General features: G+C 36.1%; 1 protein-coding gene across 19 annotated transcripts; it reads right to left on the reverse strand.

Moving 5' to 3' along the window:
• Positions 1 to 654: 654 nt before the first annotated feature.
• LOC145205383 (uncharacterized) lies at positions 655 to 18822 on the reverse strand. 19 transcript variants are annotated; one of them, XM_080078092.1, is made up of 14 exons: positions 18252 to 18586; positions 17954 to 18136; positions 17310 to 17401; positions 14016 to 16931; positions 13629 to 13867; positions 8269 to 13398; positions 7127 to 7235; positions 6136 to 6434; positions 5018 to 5177; positions 4358 to 4460; positions 4089 to 4225; positions 3584 to 3800; positions 2978 to 3109; positions 2798 to 2903 (listed from the first exon to the last, which is right to left on the reverse strand). In XM_080078092.1, exons 9-12 carry the CDS (start codon positions 5065 to 5067, stop codon positions 3683 to 3685), a joined length of 408 nt encoding a protein of 135 aa, XP_079934218.1. In that variant the 5' UTR covers positions 5068 to 5177; positions 6136 to 6434; positions 7127 to 7235; positions 8269 to 13398; positions 13629 to 13867; positions 14016 to 16931; positions 17310 to 17401; positions 17954 to 18136; positions 18252 to 18586; the 3' UTR covers positions 2798 to 2903; positions 2978 to 3109; positions 3584 to 3682. The 19 variants fall into 19 exon arrangements, with proteins under 19 accessions (XP_079934223.1, XP_079934222.1, XP_079934221.1 ...); XM_080078091.1 differs by having other exon boundaries at positions 18237 to 18586; XM_080078090.1 differs by lacking the exons at positions 17954 to 18136; positions 18252 to 18586 and adding an exon at positions 18595 to 18822 and having other exon boundaries at positions 16806 to 16931.
• Between the last annotated feature and the right edge of the window lie 4 nt (positions 18823 to 18826).

The raw sequence follows: 18826 nt of genomic DNA on the forward strand, positions 1-18826 counted from the left end.
CCGCTCAATATTTTTCGAAAATAAATGCAAACTCCTGAACTTGCTTTTCCATCGAGGTGTAAAAGTTTAACTTGCCAATCACTTTTGCAGCAAAAAGACGCACTACTATCGTTCTTAGGCCAATGAAACTGTACTTCTTTATTTGAGTTTGCATTCGGCAAAACGTCATCACGCGGTCAATTAAAAAAAAAGGAATTTATTACCCATTGATTGGCACAAAACAAAATCGGACATAGCAAGCAGTAGCTCAATTTCGGCACTGGAAACTTCTGGAAAAATTTTACGTCATAACTAAACACTGAAATCATATTTGCCAAACTCATGAATTATTGCGTCACGTTAATTAGATTTAGAAAACTTCACTAATAAAGTTTTTAAACAACTTCGGCAAATTAAAACACAAAGTATTATTCTGACTCCAAAAGTGCAATTTTTTCCCCAAATTCATGCCGCAATTGATAACAAAGTATTTTTTTATGGTATCACTTTTCATGACATTGTCATTAGTGCGTGACCAAATTTCCACAAAAAGCTTGTAAACAAACATTTTTGACAAATCTCAACGGTTACATGTGATTTTATGGTTTCCTTCTCAAGTATCAAGGCAAACATAATACAGAGATATTTTACACAATGCAAAACAACACTGACGGATCTAGAAGGAAACTTTATTTACGCCAAAAACATGCAACAGAATTTTGAACACAAGCGAAAACATACAAAATAGGATCGACTAAAATAAGACATTTCATTTACTGGAAGCATGCCGTCTACAAAACACATCTTCTATCAAAACTATTTCAGTAACCTTACTGTCTGAAGCGATGCAATGTCAAATGTTTTCAAGCAGGCAGGTTTGTGAAATCAAGGGACACACTAATGAACATATACAGCAATTAGGCTACAATGCAAAGTAGAAACAACAATTGGTGCTGAAAGGATAGGGGTTTGTATCCACATAAGTTAGCCTGTTTGAATCAAAACATAAAAATAACGGCTGGAATTTAAATGTAACATGTCTTATCAAATGTTACCTTCTGAGACCAACACATTAACCCAAAAATGAAAAACAGAAAGACACAATCCCAGTACTATATGCACACTTGGCTTAAAGAGTGTAAATTTGTAAAGTATATTTGATGACCATTGAAATATGATTTGAATCAGTGACAATGGTGAGGTCAGTAATGTTTCAACCAACTTTTTAACACCGCAGTCATTACGATTCCCATAAAATTCCTACAAATAACATTGAAGTATTGCAATTATTAAGTTATATGCACCAGTGCAGTGTTGGTAAGTGATGCCAAAATTACCACAAATCACTAATGATGACAAGAGCATTTGAAATGTTTGAACAATAAAGCATGTTGCTGTTTTACGTTTATTTGGGCCGTTATTTTCCTCATTAAACTTATAAACAGATCTGGATATAGTGGACCATAACACATTTTTTGAATTTTGGGTTTTTCCTTAATAAACCAACAAACTATGGCTTCTTCGAAAGGTAAACAACATTGAAATATTTCAATTATTTAACTAATACTGACAGGAGACCACATATTTTTATAACCACCAAGAAAAGTCACCAAGAAACACATTTCTAGGCCTTAAAACTAACAAAACATGGACTTTAGGAAAGTGAAAAATAATTTGTCCATTTGGTATCTTAATATGAATTGAGTTTATGTATTCTATATACACCACTACCTTGGCAGTAATGTTTATGATTAAATTGAGTTTATTTTTTTAACTTTTTAGTGTTGTTTCAAAGTTTTCAGTCTGTCACATATTTTTTTTAAAAAGTTAAATCCCAACATCCCACCTTTTCTTTGTGTAATTTATCTCCTATTTCCCAAGTTCAGGCAAAGGTTTGTTGCATAATTACGCTGACTCATTGTTGGACAAATGCTTAGTCACCCACTTTGGCAACAATGACTCATCAGTATTTTGTTGCTCAGCATCTGAAAAAGCAATTGTAATTACAGTCGCATAATGAAGTTTGTACTAATGTGTGGAATAAGAAAAACAATAAAGCAATCATAATAAAATGCATGAAAAGTGTATTTCGAATGTCAATAAATATGATAATAGTAACATAACCAGGCATTCTGTTTAAATCAAGGAACAAAAATCAAGTATATAAACACCTCAACTAATGGACAAATCATTTGGAAACCGCAGCAACAGACATTACCTGGATTGTTGTGAAAGGTCAAAGTTGAAGGGTCGTGAAACTCATCACTGAACGGGATGTCCACAGCACCAGGATGCGGGGAATCATCGATTATTTCCACTGTGAATTCGTCGTTTGTAGCAAAATACGAGGTTATATTCAAATCTGGACTTCCAGGTGTGGAAGTAGCACCTTTCTGTGTTTGTTTGAGCTCTTCTGCCACCCGATGGCTGATTGTCCAGACAAATATACAACTGTCGGCAGAGGCTGAGATTAAGTGAGAGTTGTGGTCGAACGTGAGGGCAACTGCTACCTTTGAATGCCCGCTGATCATGCAAACACAATCTCCTGCGAAACAAAAGATTCTTGTTAAAAATTTTAATTGGAAAAACAGTTGCAAATACATTAAAGCAATTTAAAAACTGATGCAGAAAAAATGCAAACTTGTAAAAGGCCAGTACTGTGAAATTCCTACCATGAGTAAATTTGCTAGACACACATTTAGTCATTTGACATGAATAAAACATGTTTGATTGAATTAAGTGGAAATACTTATTAATACTGCATAACTGTAAATTGCTTTTCAATTTTCTCAACAAATGCAAACCAACACTAACCTGTGCTGTGCGCGAGGACATAGATGTTTTTATCAACACACGAGGTTGCAACAAGCGTTTTGCACCAAAGATGTCATATTCGGTTAAATTGCAGCTGCACACAACAAGCACTGAATCATCGATGAATAAAATCCACAGTTAGAATGGCTGGGTTTTAAATTTTGTGTGTTTACTGTTTACTCACTCAACAATGCCATATCAGCCATCGAGTGTTTTTCAACATAATGTTGCTCTCGACTGATGTCAGTTGTAGTAGTAGAGAGACTTGTCTGTTCCACAGCTCATTAGTCGAAACAAGATTAAACAATTATGCTCTCTGTTAAACAACAGAATGAGACTAAAACACAAAAATCACAACAGTGGTACAAAAACAAATAAAGCTGAAAACTGGACAGTTTCACTGTGACTGATACATATATATATATATATGTATATATATATGTGTGTATAATTAAGAAAGCTTAGGCAAAGTAAAAAGCAATGTACAAAGGAAGGCAAATCACTTAAACGTGTGTGTTGCATTTGCCAAATTTAACCTTGTTAACTTGTATGATTTAAATTCCAGCGTTTTAATGCAGTTTATTGTAGTTCGTGTAAATGATACTAGTGCATTGAATTTACATTTTATGTCAACTGGATGGAAATAGCCACACCAGACAGTTTACCTCGGGAAACATTGTTGTCCAGATGACAATAAAAAATTATATAAGACTTGGATTAGATATTCTAGAATCAAAACAACTATTCTAGAATACCCAGTTATTCTACTTTCAACTACATAACAGTTTACCTCGTGATCTCGGTTTGCAAACTTTACAGCAGTGACGGCAGCAGAATGATCAGCAATCGTGTTGGACGGAGTATAATCATCGGCAAACATGTGAACACATCAATCTCGACTGGCACTTGCAAGCATCGTGCCACAATGTGAGTAATCCATGCCTAATATATCCCCGTCGTGCCACGAAATATATGATATCCTCTTAAATGTCATATGGTCGTACACACTAAAAACAAATGATTGGTTGTCATAAAAAACACAAAACTACTTAGTCTTAAGGATTACAAAAGAACAAATCAAAAATAACAACTCAAAACCAAACTCCAAATTTACTGTGGCTTGAAGTTTTTGAAAAACAAAAAAAAAGCTAAAATAGGTGCAGTCTAGAAACCAGCGATGAAAGTACTGATGCATATTTATGATAAAGAGTGTTTAAATTGTATGCAGAATCCCCTAAAGTGCCCAGGCGTAAAGATGACTACAAATTGAATTAGGAAGTATGTTGAATACATACTGGATACTCCCATTCCTGTCGCCAACCGCCATGTGTTTGCCGTCATTATGAATGGAGATACAACGTGCTTCAACCAATGTTTCAGTGTCCGCAGAGCGTTTCTCCATGCTTTCCAATGTAATTGTGTGTTTCAGAACCTACAAATATTTTATAACTAACTTATCGCTCGTTCAATACATATATCCTACAAACAGCCACAATATATAATGTTCTTATTGTTTGTCCAATACATATATCCTACAAACAGCCACAATATATAAGGTTCGTACACATGTTTGGTATTTTTTTCCAAATCCTGACTCTGCCATCATTTGAAACCGAAACAAAACAATCGGACAGTGAAACTGCTGACTCAGCACAATCAGGAAGAGTCTGCAAAAAACACCATAAAGAAGAAACTATTATTACATGTAAACAGGGTTTTGTGCCCTAGTGATTTAAATCAGTGGCAAAAACAAAACAAAAACAAGAATTTGACTAAATAATTAAATCAGAAGGACTTTGCTTGTTTCAGTTTACATTAAATTCCACTGTTATAATTAGTGTGGAGCAGACAATTTACACTAATGAGACATGATTACAGCAGCTGACGTTACAACATTTCATTCATTTTCATCCACTACTGATGATATTTGAATACTTATAGTATGTCTATTGACATGAGCTTATATACTTTTTGTTATGAATTATGTTATGATCTCCATGGATGTGAGGGGTACAGAAACTGACGATGCTTTTTTTGAGCACGTTCAACACTTTTAAAAAAAATAAATAACTAAAAAATGATCAGTCGCTGTTTTTCAGTATTTTGGATATCCAAGAGCAGTGTGTCCCAATTAATAAGATTTATTGTTTACAATTGTCTTTTGTGGTGAAATATAATTTTTTTAGTGATGTAACTTCAATATATGTATGTTGTAAAGACAAACCTTGATATCCCAGACACACGAGCTATGGAACCAGGAAACTGAAGTGACATTTAGTTTTTCAAAATCCATCACATCAGTTATAACAAGTGAGTGATCAGAAAATACAAGATGCAGCCACATGTTGTAGACATCTACTGACGTCTCAAGCACTTCATAACCTCTGCAAAAATTCAATTGTTAGTTCAAAATAATTAATGTAAAAATATATTAAACAATATGCATGGATCTGTTCATAAATTTAGTCATAAAAATAACAGCTCAAATAGACATAAATGCAACATGGTTTATTATTTTATAACTGCTTCTGCAAATGCTGATGCGAACATTATCAGTGATATTGAGGCAAGTCAAAAAAAATTCAACAAAACTTGGCTACACGCCATTAACGGGTGCTATCGGCCTTGCCTATGCACTCCGGGCTGCGCTGACGCTGTCTAATATTTTGCGAACCTCTAAAAAGCCTTTTGCAGTTGGTCTGGGTGTGTGTGTTTTTTGTATTTTTTGCGTTTATCCCACTTTTTATTTTGCTTTTTTGAATGTGTAGCATCCATATAGGACAAGAAAGTGCTTGCGATTTGGTTCAAGGCAGGCTTATCACAGATCCTATGTAGCTTAGTTGGTACAATGTGAGTCTCGGATAGCTGCTGTCCTGGGCTCAAATCCTACCATAGGCTAGATTTTTCTAGTCTATGCCTTGCCCCATTAGAGTGTTGGAGAGACTAGCTTGTAGTAGATTACAGGCTTGTCAAACTGTGATCTACCAAGTTGAATTATATTTAGGCTAAACGACATCAAACATGTGGAACTTGAACTTGCGTGGTGCGAGTTTGCAGTCGCGCGATCTTCTTATCGCTATTTTTTTGTGTATGTTTTGCACTTGTCGCTACATAAAAATTTTGTCCTGCAAGTTACGTCATTTCCTGATGAAGATGTCTTGTATAGGACGTCGAAACATCGATTATTTATAATAAAACTGCTGGACGAGCAATACTTTGCTATACAATATGCCTGGCAGCAATAGCCTATTTCATGTGGAACTTGAGTTGGAACTCTAGTGATGAGTATTTAACCCTATTAATGTGTGACTGATGAGACTTGCATGCCAACACTTTGCCCACCTCAGTCAAATTTCAGTAAAATGTTTTCTGGTGTGATATCCCGATGAACAAAACAATGGTTTTCCAAATGAACCACAGCTTGCAAAGTTGAAGAAGAATAAGCGGCGCTGTAATGTTGTCAACATTATTTTGCCTCCTGTATAATGCAAGGTATGTCTCATACCTGTAAACAACAAGCAACCAGTATTCTAACACACAGTGTTCATACACCAACATTTTAATATTTAATCCAGTTCATGGTGGGATTCAATTTTTTTGTCAGCCGGTTCTATCACAATAGTCATATTTTTCATCCAGTTCTATTACAAAAAATCCTATTTCCATTGACAGTAATCAGTAATGCTAACCGGTTCGCTAAACTCATAAAATTTCGTGAGACGGTTCTGTAGAACCCATGCGAACCGGCTGAATTCCACCACTGCATAATGAGATCAAGTTCGAAATGTATATTTGTTTACTGTCACCACATCACATGTTGTCTATTTTTTGTCAATAATTAACTTAAACCCTTTAAACCAACAGAAGTGAGACTTTACACCAAATGTGCTTTTAATTGGATGAAGATGTTAGCAAACATTTTGCAATTTTATCGATCACTATGATTTTACTGAACACATATGCAATATATACATTTTATTTGGCAACTATATTTTCTTGACATATTTGCTGGAGCAAAATCTTTAAAAAATTATGACGCTCATTCCTTTAAAAATTTATGACAAATCTTTATGCGACTCAAGTGTATATAAACGAGTGTAACTGATGTGGCCTACATATCACTGACAATGGCATGAGCATTTGCCAAAATGTTTGAACAATAAATCATGTGGCTTTTTACATCTATTTGGGCTGTTATTTTCACCATTAAATTTATGACAATGATCTATTAATATCATAAGAAAGTCAACAAAGCCAGCAGGCAACAAGATAAAATATCAAAGGATTGCTGCAATGCAATGTCTGTTGTTATTCTAACAAAATAATGACCAACCTCTTTGTGACGACAAAAAGTGTGAGATCACATTGTGATTGATTTAATTCTTCATTCAAATTCCCAAAGAAAACTTTTTCAAATCTCATGCTTTTTCTTAGGTTGAGTTCTGCACAGTAACAAATAAAACCATTATTTAACACAACAAAACAACATCTTTACATTGTGCAGAAACATTAAACATTCAGTGCATCGAAAATATACAGGATTGCTTGGTTCACCTTTATATCGCTTGGTACAACTTCATATCACTTGGTGCACCTTTATATCACTCGGTTTACCCTTATATCACTTGGTACACCTTTATATCGCTTGGTGCAACTTTATATCACTTGGTTCACTCTTACATTGCTTGGTGCAACTTTATATCGCTTGGTGCAACTTTATATCGCTTGGTGCAACTTTATATCGCTTGGTTCACTCTTACATTGCTTGGTGCAACTTTATATCGCTTGGTTCACTCTTACATTGCTTGGTGCAACTTTATATCACTTGGTTCACTCTTACATTGCTTGGTGCAACTTTATATCGCTTGGTTCACTCTTACATTGCTTGGTGCAACTTTATATCGCTTGGTGCAACTTTATATCGCTTGGTTCACTCTTACATTGCTTGGTGCAACTTTATATCGCTTGGTGCAACTTTATATCGCTTGGTGCACCTTTATATCGCTTGGTTCACTCTTACATTGCTTGGTGCAACTTTATATCGCTTGGTGCAACTTTATATCACTTGGTTCACTCTTACATTGCTTGGTGCAACTTTATATCGCTTGGTGCAACTTTATATCACTTGGTTCACTCTTACATTGCTTGGTGCAACTTTATATCACTTGGTGCACCTTCTTGTCGCTTAAAGCACATTTATATCACTTGGTTCACTCTTACATCACTTGGTGCAACTTTATATCACTTGGTTCACTCTTACATCGCTTGGTGCAACTTTATATCACTTGGTTCACTCTTACATCGCTTGGTGCAACTTTATATCGCTTGGTGCAACTTTATATCGCTTAGTGCAACTTTATATCCCTTAGTGCAACTTTATATCACTTGGTTCACTCTTACATCACTTGGTGCAACTTTATATCACTTGGTGCACCTTCATATCACTCGGTGCAACCTTTACATCACTTGGTGCACCTTTATATCACTTGGTCCACCTTCTTGTCACTTGGTGCACCTTCATATCACTCGGTGCAACTTTATATCACTTGGTGCACCTTTATATCACTTGGTGCACCTTCATAGCACTCGGTGCACCTTTATATCACTCGGTGCACCTTTATATCACTTGGTCCACCTTCTTGTCACTTGGTGCACCTTCATATCACTCGGTGCAACTTTATATCACTTGGTGCACCTTTATATCACTTGGTTCACTCTTACATCGCTTGGTGCAACTTTATATCACTTGGTTCACTCTTACATCGCTTGGTGCAACTTTATATCGCTTAGTGCAACTTTATATCCCTTAGTGCAACTTTATATCACTTGGTTCACTCTTACATCGCTTGGTGCAACTTTATATCACTTGGTGCAACTTCATATCACTCGGTGCACCTTTATATCACTTGGTGCACCTTTATATCACTTGGTCCACCTTCTTGTCACTTGGTGCACCTTCATGCCGCTTGGTGCACCTTTATATCACTTGGTGCACCTTTACATCGCTTGGTGCACCTTTACATCGCTTGGTGCAACTTTATATCGCTTAGTGCAACTTTATATCCCTTAGTGCAACTTTATATCACTTGGTTCACTCTTACATCGCTTGGTGCAACTTTATATCACTTGGTTCACTCTTACATCGCTTGGTGCAACTTTATATCACTTGGTTCACTCTTACATCGCTTGGTGCAACTTTATATCGCTTAGTGCAACTTTATATCCCTTAGTGCAACTTTATATCACTTGGTTCACTCTTACATCGCTTGGTGCAACTTTATATCACTTGGTGCACCTTCATATCACTCGGTGCACCTTTATATCACTTGGTGCACCTTTATATCACTTGGTCCACCTTCTTGTCACTTGGTGCACCTTCATGCCGCTTGGTGCAACTTTATATCACTTGGTGCACCTTTATATCCCTTGGTGCAACTTTATATCGCTTGGTGCACCTTTATATCACTTGGCACACCTTTATATCGCTGGGTGCATCTTTACATCGCTTGACGCATTTTTATATCACTCGGTTCACCCTTACATCGCTTGGTGCACCTTTATATCCCTTGGCGCACTATATATCCCTTGGGGCACCTTTATATTGCTTGGCGCAACTTTATACCACTCGGTGCACCTTTTCTCCCTTGGCGTACCTTTATAGCGCTTGGCGCAACTTTATAGCGCTCGGTGCACCTGTATAATGGTAGGTGCACCTTTATATCGCTTGGCACACCTTTATATTGCTCGGTGCACCTTCATGCCGCTTGGTGCAACTTTATACCACTTGGTGCACCTTTATATCGCTTGGTGCAACTTTATATCGCTTGGTGCAACTTTATATCGCTAGGTGCAACTTTATATCGCTTGGTGCAACTTTATATCGCTAGGTAGAACTTTACATCGCTTGGTGCAACTTTATATCGCTTGGTGCAACTTTATATCGATCGGGGCACCTTTATAGCGCTTGGCGCAACTTTATATCGCTCGGTGCACCTGTATAATGGTAGGTGCACCTATATATCGCTTGGCACACCTTTATATTGCTTGGTGCACCTTCATGCCGCTTGGTGCAACTTTATACCACTTGGTGCACCTTTATATCACTTGGTGCAACTTTTTATCGCTAGGTGCAACTTTATATCGCTAGGTGCAACTTTAAATCGCTAGGTGCAACTTTAAATCGCCAGGTGCAACTTTATATCGCGTGGTGCAACTTTATATTGATTGGTGCAACTTTTTATCGCTAGGTGCAACTTTATATCGCTAGGTGCAACTTTATATCGCTTGGTGCAACTTTATATTGCTTGGTGCAACTAAGACTACTTTGTAAATCAAGCACACCTTTCATCTATGTGGCAGTAAAAGTTTATACTGCCCCATTTTCACCATAAGCTGAGTTTGCATAGTTTTACCAGCAAACTGTTCTATCACATGGTAAGTTATTCGACAAAACAGCCACAAAGTTATGGTTTACTTGTTTAAGCTGACAATCACACCAGGATATTCCAAGTAGCTAAGACATTCATATTATGGTTACCATCTGCTTGGGCAAAATTCCGAACAGTTCAATAACTATCTTTGCTGACACAAAAGTTTCGTTACAATTTATATGTGGCATGTTGTTACAGTTAATAGCCCAAAAAGTCATATTTTTTGTTTTTTCGGATAAGGCAGAAAAGCTTCTTAGTAAACTGTAAAACTGGGTCATCGGCAGACAACGTTTCGAACTCAAATTAAGACTTAAACTTTTAGAATATTATTATAAAAACGAGTGACCAATGTCTTATTTTAGTCGATCCTATTTTTTTATGTTTTCGCTTGTGTTCAAAATCTGTTGCATGTTTTTGTCGTGAATAAAATTTTCTTCTAGATCGGTCAGTGTTGTTTTGCATTTTGTAAAATATCTCTTGATTATGTTTGCGTTGTTTCTTGAGAAGACTCCATAAAATCCATAAAATCATATGTAAACGTTGAGATTTGTCAAAAATGTTTGTTTACAAGCTTTTTGTGGAAATTTGGTCACGCACTAACGACAATGACATAAAAAGTGATACCATAAAAAAGCTCTTGTTATGAAATGTGGCATGAACTAGGGCAAAAGTTGCACAGTTGAAGTTTAAATATTATTTTGTGTTTTAATTAAACGCAGTTGTTTGAAAACTTATTTTGTGGAGTTTTCTGAATCTAATTAAGGTGACGCAATAATTCATGAGTTTGGCAAATATGATTTCAGTGTTTAGTTATGACGTGACATTTTTCCAGAAGTTTCTAGTGCCGAAAATGAGCTACTGCTTGCTATGTCCGGTTTTGTTTTTTGATGCAAAATTGATTTAAATGTTATGCTTTTTTGCATCGATGGAACCCGCAGTTCAAGAGTTCGTTAATGTGCATTTATTTTCGAAAAATATTGAGCACAAAACATATTTATTGAACAACTGTGAAAATAAACATTGCGTCATCAATCAGCAGTTTGTAAACAGACGTGGCGAAGTTTTTTAACTTAAAAGCTGAGACTGGTTTTGGTCGTTTTGTGGCAGATTTTTTCTGCAGGCAGAAACTCATGGGTCCCCACAAATGCAAAGTTGTAAATAATGCATTTCAAGAGATAACTATGAGAAAGTTTGTTGTTGTAAGGTAAAACACAGTGACTGGTACTGAGCATTAATAAATATGCTGTATGGACTACAAACTATTCAAATTTCATTCCATTCATCCAAATAGCATATTTATTTACGCTCGGTACCGGTCACCGTGTTTTATCTGACAACAACAAACTTTCTCACAGTTATGGCTGAGAAAAAAGGCTAAACACAACGATCAGCTCCTTTTAATTGCGAATTGCACCTGATTGTAGGGGGTAGTGGGGTAAATGATAGTGCTACAGGGTAAAACAACAATCGACACCTATAAGTGGCACACTCCAGAAGCTGTCTAAATTTTATTCAATTCAGACATTGTTTAAAAAATTGACCCATTTTGGGGGCTAGTGGGGTAAATGTTGGGGCCACAGGGTTGAACAAAACAATAGACAACTATAAATAGCACACTCTATAAATTGTTGAAATTTTATCCAATTCGGGCATTGTTTAAAACATTCACCCATTTTGGGGGCTAGTGGGGTAAATGTTGGGGTCAAAGGATTGAACAAAACAATAGACAACTATAAATAGCACACTATAAACTGTTGAAATTTTATCCAATTCGGACATTGTTTAAAACATTCACCCATTTTAGGGGGCTAGAGAGGTAATATTGGGGCTACGGGGTTAAACACAACAATTGACACCTATAAATGACAAATTCTACAAGCTGTCCAAATTTCATCTAATTCCGACATCGTTTAAAAAACTCACCCATTTTAGGGGGTTAGTGGGGCAACTAATGGGGTTCTACACCCAAAAGTAAAAAATATGAAATTACAATGACCCAATCAACAGATGTGCAAATTTTTATTCAAATCGGCCAATGTTTAAATTTCTGGCCACTAGAGGTGTTTTTAGCAACATTTGTTAACACATCTGACGCCATAAGGCTGTTAACAACCCTCTGACTGGCATGTGCAAAAAGATCCACCTAGGACATTGCTTCCCAACCTTTTCCAGCTCCTGGCCCACTTTTTTAAAAATATTTTTTTGGCGGACCACCATTTAATATTGCGACAAAACCACAATGGAAAAACAACTAAAATTGAGAAAGAAACATAATTGCCGCACATGCAATACTTCTGTTAATGTGAAACCTGAGCTTGCTGATTTGATATGGTGAGATCAAGTCGGAGTTTAATGGGAGACAAGCTCACACGCAATGCAGCATTTAGTGTATCAGTGTTAAGACTGTTTTGTGTCTTCAAATTCATTCTAGTTACTAATACAAGTAGTGTTGTGATGCGACAATTGCAGTTTAAGTACTGTTGTGACGTGACAATTGCAGTTTGTTTGTGTGATAAAGCTTTGTTTAACGTAAATCTTATGCGCCTTTCATAGTAAGTAATATTATGTTTTAGAGAAATATAGTTAAACTTGAAAGTACATTCTCACGAACTATGTAACTTTTTCAACTTCTATATTGGAATGGTAATACTTTGAAAAGCTTCGGGGCCCACCAGAAAGAACGTCACAGCCCACCGGTTGGGAAGCGCTGACCTAGGAGCCTCTTAAATATTTGAGGACACTGGTTGGAGAACCTACATGTGCCAAGAAACACCCAACTAATGATTTTTACCATGAATAAATTAATCTGCCTTACAATGCTTGGTATGTACTTACAGCCCCAATCGCCTAACTGAGTCAAAAACTATTATATACATACACATTTTTGCTTGCCATTGAGGCTTTTACTGATACAGTATCAGGCTTCCTGTCAGACGGGCAAAAAGTCAACCAGCAGTATCATGTCTCATTCAAAGAGCTTTATAGTGGAGAAGAGTATGCTACTCCAAACCATGTAGCATATACATTAAAATCAAACAAATAAAAGTTAACATATCACCTCGCATTAAAATACCTCATTAAAAGATGCTGAGGTGTCTTCCAAAAAAATAATATCCATCAGTTTTCTAATTGGTATCATTAGTGTCTGCATCCGCGGGTTAGCCAATATCTCAAACTTAAATCAAAATCAACAATATAAATTTGAGATCAAATCATAGCACTAAATACATTCGATCCTATATTATAATTGGATCCCTAAATTTTACAGCATATAGGATACAAGAGAAAATCCAAATTATTGCACAGGCCATTTAAAACTAGGCACCAATTGGACATAATTCGTCTGTGTGGTACTGTTCCAAGGCTAACAGCTAAACAGCAGAAAACTACAACACACAGGCCTACCTTTCAAATGTTGAATGTTGTTCCAAAGTCTTTGCTAAGAACGAAAAAACTGCCTCAGCTGTTCAAGCCCACCAGCTGCAACTTGGCACGACAGTGATATGAGGTAGGTGACTGGCAATGGAAAAATAGCACCCAGTCTTGTCATAATTTGGGCTGGAGTACAAGACATGTTTTGGGTATCATTCTCTCTGTTGCAATTCAGATCTTTGAAATGCATTGAATATTAATACTCTAGAAATCTGACAAAACATAAGGTACAAGTTAAAATTCGTACAAGGCGGAAAAGTTTCTTAGTAAACTGTAAAACTGGGTCATCGGCAGACAACGTTCCGAACTCAAATTGAAACTCAAACTTTTAGAATATTATTATAAAAACGAGTGACCAACCGATTTTGCCTTTAAGCTTCGTAAATCTGCGACAAAACGACCAAAACCAGTCTCAGCTTTTAAGTTAAAAAACTTCGCCACGTCTGTTTACAAACTGCTGACTGATGACGCAATGTTTATTTTCACAGTTGTTCAATAAATATGTTTCGCGCTCAATAATTTTCGAAAATAAATGCACATTAACGAACTCTTGAACTGCGGGTTCCATCGATGCAAAAAAGTATAACATTTAAATCAATTTTGCATCAAAAAGACGCATCCTGCTATCGCTCTTACGCCAATGAAACGTTACTTCTCTATTTGAGTTTGCATTCGGCAAAAGGTCATCGCGCGGTCAATTTGTAATAAAAATAGTTTATTACCAATTGATTGGCTTAAAACAAAATCGGACATAGCAAGCAGTAGCTCATTTTCGGCACTAGAAACTTCTGGAAAAACAACTGCGTTGAATTAAGACACAAAATAATATTTAAACTTCAACTGTGCAATTTTTGCCCTAGTTCATGCCACATTTCATAACAAAGTCTTTTTTTATGTTATCACTTTTCATGTCATTGTCGTTAGTGCGTGACCAAATTTCCACAAAAAGCTTGTAAACAAACATTTTTGACAAATCTCAACGTTTACATGTGATTTTATGGATTCCTTTTATTCTATGCTTAATTCAATCTCTGTCAGCCTTCTCAAGTAACAACGCAAACATAATCAAGAGATATTTTACACAATTCAAAACAACCCGGACCCATCTACAAGAAAACTTTATTCACGACAAAAACATGCAACAGATTTTGAACACAAGCGTAAACATACAAAATAGTATCGACTAAAATAAGACATTTTATTTACTGGAAGCACGCCTTCTACAAAACACACCTTCTATTAAAGCTATTTCAGCAACCTTACTGTCTGAGACGATACAATGTCAATTATTTTTAAGCAGGCATGTTTGTGAAATCAAGGGACAAACTAATGAACATATATAGCAATTAGGCTACAAATACAAAGAAGAAACAACTTTAACAATTGGTGCTGAATATTGGCTATAAAACGAAAACGAAATGAGATAAACGGTTTTCACGAGCCAGTTCGGAATTGCAGTCAGACATAGCTTGCAAAGTTTCAATTCGTTCATGTGTGTTAAACGGAAATGACAAGCGAACTTCAAACTGTTATTCGGGGACACAATTATTAACGCGATTAAATCTGGTCGTTCTTAATATACCTTATTGGCTATAAAACGTAAACGAAATGAGATAAAATTAAACGGTTTTCAGGAGCCAATTCGGAATTGCAGTCAGACATAGCTTGCAAAGTTTCAATTCGTTCATGTGTGTTAAACGGAAATGACAAGCGAACTTCAAACTGTTTTTCGGGGACACGACTAATAATGCGATTAATCAGGTCGTTCTTAATATACCTTATTGGCTATAAAACGTAAACGAAATGAGATAAAATTTAACGGTTTTCACGAGCCAATTCGGAATTGCAGTCAGACATAGCTTGCAAAGTTTCAATTCGTTCATGTGGGTTAAACGGAAATGACAAGCGAACTTCAAACTGTTTTTCCGGGACACGACTAATAATGCGATTAATCAGGTCGTTCTTAATATACCTTATTGGCTATAAAACGTAAACGAAATGAGATAAAATTTAACGGTTTTCACGAGCCAATTCGGAATTGCAGTCAGACATAGCTTGCAAAGTTTCAATTCGTTCATGTGAGTTAAACGGAAATGACAAGCGAAATTCAAACTGTTATTCGGGGACACGACTATTAACGCGATTAATCAGGTCGTTCTTAATATACCTTATTGGCTATAAAACGTAAACGAAATGAGATAAAATTAAACGGTTTTCAGGAGCCAATTCGAAATTGCAGTCAGACATAGCTTGCAAAGTTTCAATTCGTTCATGTGTGTTAAACGGAAATGGCTAGGGAACTTCAAACTGTTTTTCGGGGTCACGACTACTAATGCGATTAAATCAGGTCGTTCTTATAAAACGTAAACGAAATGAGATAAAATTTAACGGTTTTCAGGAGCCAATTCGGAATTGCAGTCAGACATAGCTTGCAAAGTTTCAATTCGTTCATGTGGGTTAAACGGAAATGACAAGCGAACTTCAAACTGTTTTTCGGGGGGCACGACTATTAACGCGATTAAATCAGGTCGTTCTTAATATACCTAATTGGCTATAAAACGTAAACGAAATGAGATAAAATTAAACGGTTTTCACGAGCCAATTCGAAATTGCAGTCAGACATAGCTTGCAAAGTTTCAATTCGTTCATGTGTGTTAAACGGAAATGACAAGCGAACTTCAAACTGTTATTCGGGGACACAATTATTAACGCGATTAAATCTGGTCGTTCTTAATATACCTTATTGGCTATAAAACGTAAACGAAATGAGATAAAATTAAACGGTTTTCAGGAGCCAATTCGGAATTGCAGTCAGACATAGCTTGCAAAGTTTCAATTCGTTCATGTGAGTTAAACGGAAATGACAAGCGAACTTCAAACTTCAAAAACAATTCGAGTAAAATCAATATGTGTCCCCTTCAGGGTTATTTGAAAATATTTCATTGCTGGCAATTTGGTTTCTATTAAAGCTACTATTTAAGTCCATGTCTTGTGTGCCTAAAAAAGCCTTAATGGAAACGATGAATGCAAAATATTTACACAAGAAACCGTCACACAAGTAGAAGCAGATTCTATTTTGTGGCAAGCAGCATTTAAATATTTGGTGGCATGCAACATGTTAAAACACAAAAACATGGAAGTGCACCCTACCCAGGGTCCACAAGATGTCCGCTGTCATCCGGTCCACCAACGATAGCTCCAGTTAATTCATGTGCATTGTTGCTAGGCGACCCGAAAAATCCCCATCCGCACTGTTGAGGGGGAGTCGGACATGAGCTGGAGAAAAATGGTTTGTTAATGTTATGGATGAAAAAATTCTGGAAATGTGGATAATTAAAGTTTACTACAGAATTTTTTTATCAAGATGCAAACTCAGTTGCTAAGATGGAACACAAATTGATATAGTTGCAACATGGCAAAATAGTTTGTGAGCTAGATTTAATTGTTCAACAGGGAAAAACAATCAAATATCACTCATAGAAAAACACAATACACAATTTTTTACAATAGTTTCAGCAACAAGTTACAAAAAATCTTAACATAAAATATTTTAATACACTCCAATGACATGAGGATATTACCATGCAGCCATTTTTGTGAAACAAAGTACAAACAACATTCAATAGATACACAGTAAACATTTTACTCTCTTACCTATCTCTGTCGTGCAACTTCTTGGGGTAATCCGTTCCATACCCAACCATATAACTCACTCCACTGTCTTTCCCCATCTAATGTTTCTTCTGCTGTTAGTGTGAACAAAAATGTTGTGTTCGCGGAAAAAATATATAAAGTATATATAATTGATCTATATTTTAGCTATGCTAATTAATGTTTATTTTGTAAAGCATGAAACAGAACACGACAAATTTTGATGCCCGAAATATATCGGGCTACAAACAAATGCGGTTTTTGCTGAACCAATTTGTAGAACTTTTTTATGCTATTAACCAGATAATTTTGCAAACAAACAGCTTAGGTTGGAATAACATTTCCACTGTAGAGAAATGGATTATGTAAGTAACTGCATTCATCTGTATTAATAACCCACAACACCCTATGGTGCATGAAAGACAATGCAAAGTAATTTGTCGAAGACCAAAGCACCGTTTTAGAAAACCTGCATTAAAAGAACAGTTGTTCATGCTCTTAAAAGTAATAGACTATTTGAATAAATGATCACTTGTATGAAGTGAGTGGCATTTGAATGTTTTTAACTTCTTTTAAAGCATTGTTTTAAATATAGTGGCATTGGTAACCAAATTACAGGATTGTTAATGAGCCTTTTTTCCAATTACCTCAGTTATTCAATAAAAACAACAGTGACTCTTGCCCACAAATAACATTTTGTTTTTGATTTTTGGCATTGACAGCAAACCATCCGGAGTTTTGGGGGCATTTTGAGCGCTCCATGTATCGCAGAAGTTTAGAACAGGAGTGATGTACAAATCGTAATCTCATGTTAGCTCAGATAATAAAAGCTGAAAAACAGAAACAAAAATTTTCAACAAAATCATGATTCAAATTTAAATATTAAAATGTTTTTGTGCACCATGCAATCTGTTAGCTATTGACATTTACCGTAATAGAATCGACCTGTACAGCCAATATTTTGTTGTCGTAGGCAAATCCTTTACCCGTGTTAATCTTATCAAGACCGAATTCCCGATATTTTGCAACGGCGTCACCCAAATGAGATTGCTTATAAGCTGCTTTATGAAGCCAAATCGCGACCCAAACCAGCTCATCGCCATAACCACTTGATCTAAACGAATTGTCTTCAAAACTACGCTACCCATACTTGACAATTGACATACATAAGTAGAAAAATATTTTCAACACAATTAAAACCAATTCCGATAAAAATCCAAACAACTTGGATTTCGCGCCAAAATATGCAGTAATAAGAGAAAACAATTTATACGAACATTAAACTTACGGATAAAAATTTGCTGCTCTTGGTATAGAAAAAACGTCGTATTTTGCCCGATGCGTGTCAAAATTGCGGCGCATGTACTTGGTATTCCTGACTGTCCGTGTTGCCAGTGAATGATACAATACCGATATGTTGGAAATAACTCGAGATGAACTGAAAACGAATACCGCCTTTTTTGGTCACAAGTCGTTTTACAGCAAAAATAGCAGACTACTGCAAGTGTTAAAATAGGACA

The sequence above is a fragment of the Phallusia mammillata genome, chromosome 8 (genome assembly GCF_965637545.1).
Source record: "Phallusia mammillata chromosome 8, kaPhaMamm4.hap1.1, whole genome shotgun sequence".
In the NCBI taxonomy this organism is placed as follows: Eukaryota; Metazoa; Chordata; class Ascidiacea; order Phlebobranchia; family Ascidiidae; genus Phallusia; species Phallusia mammillata.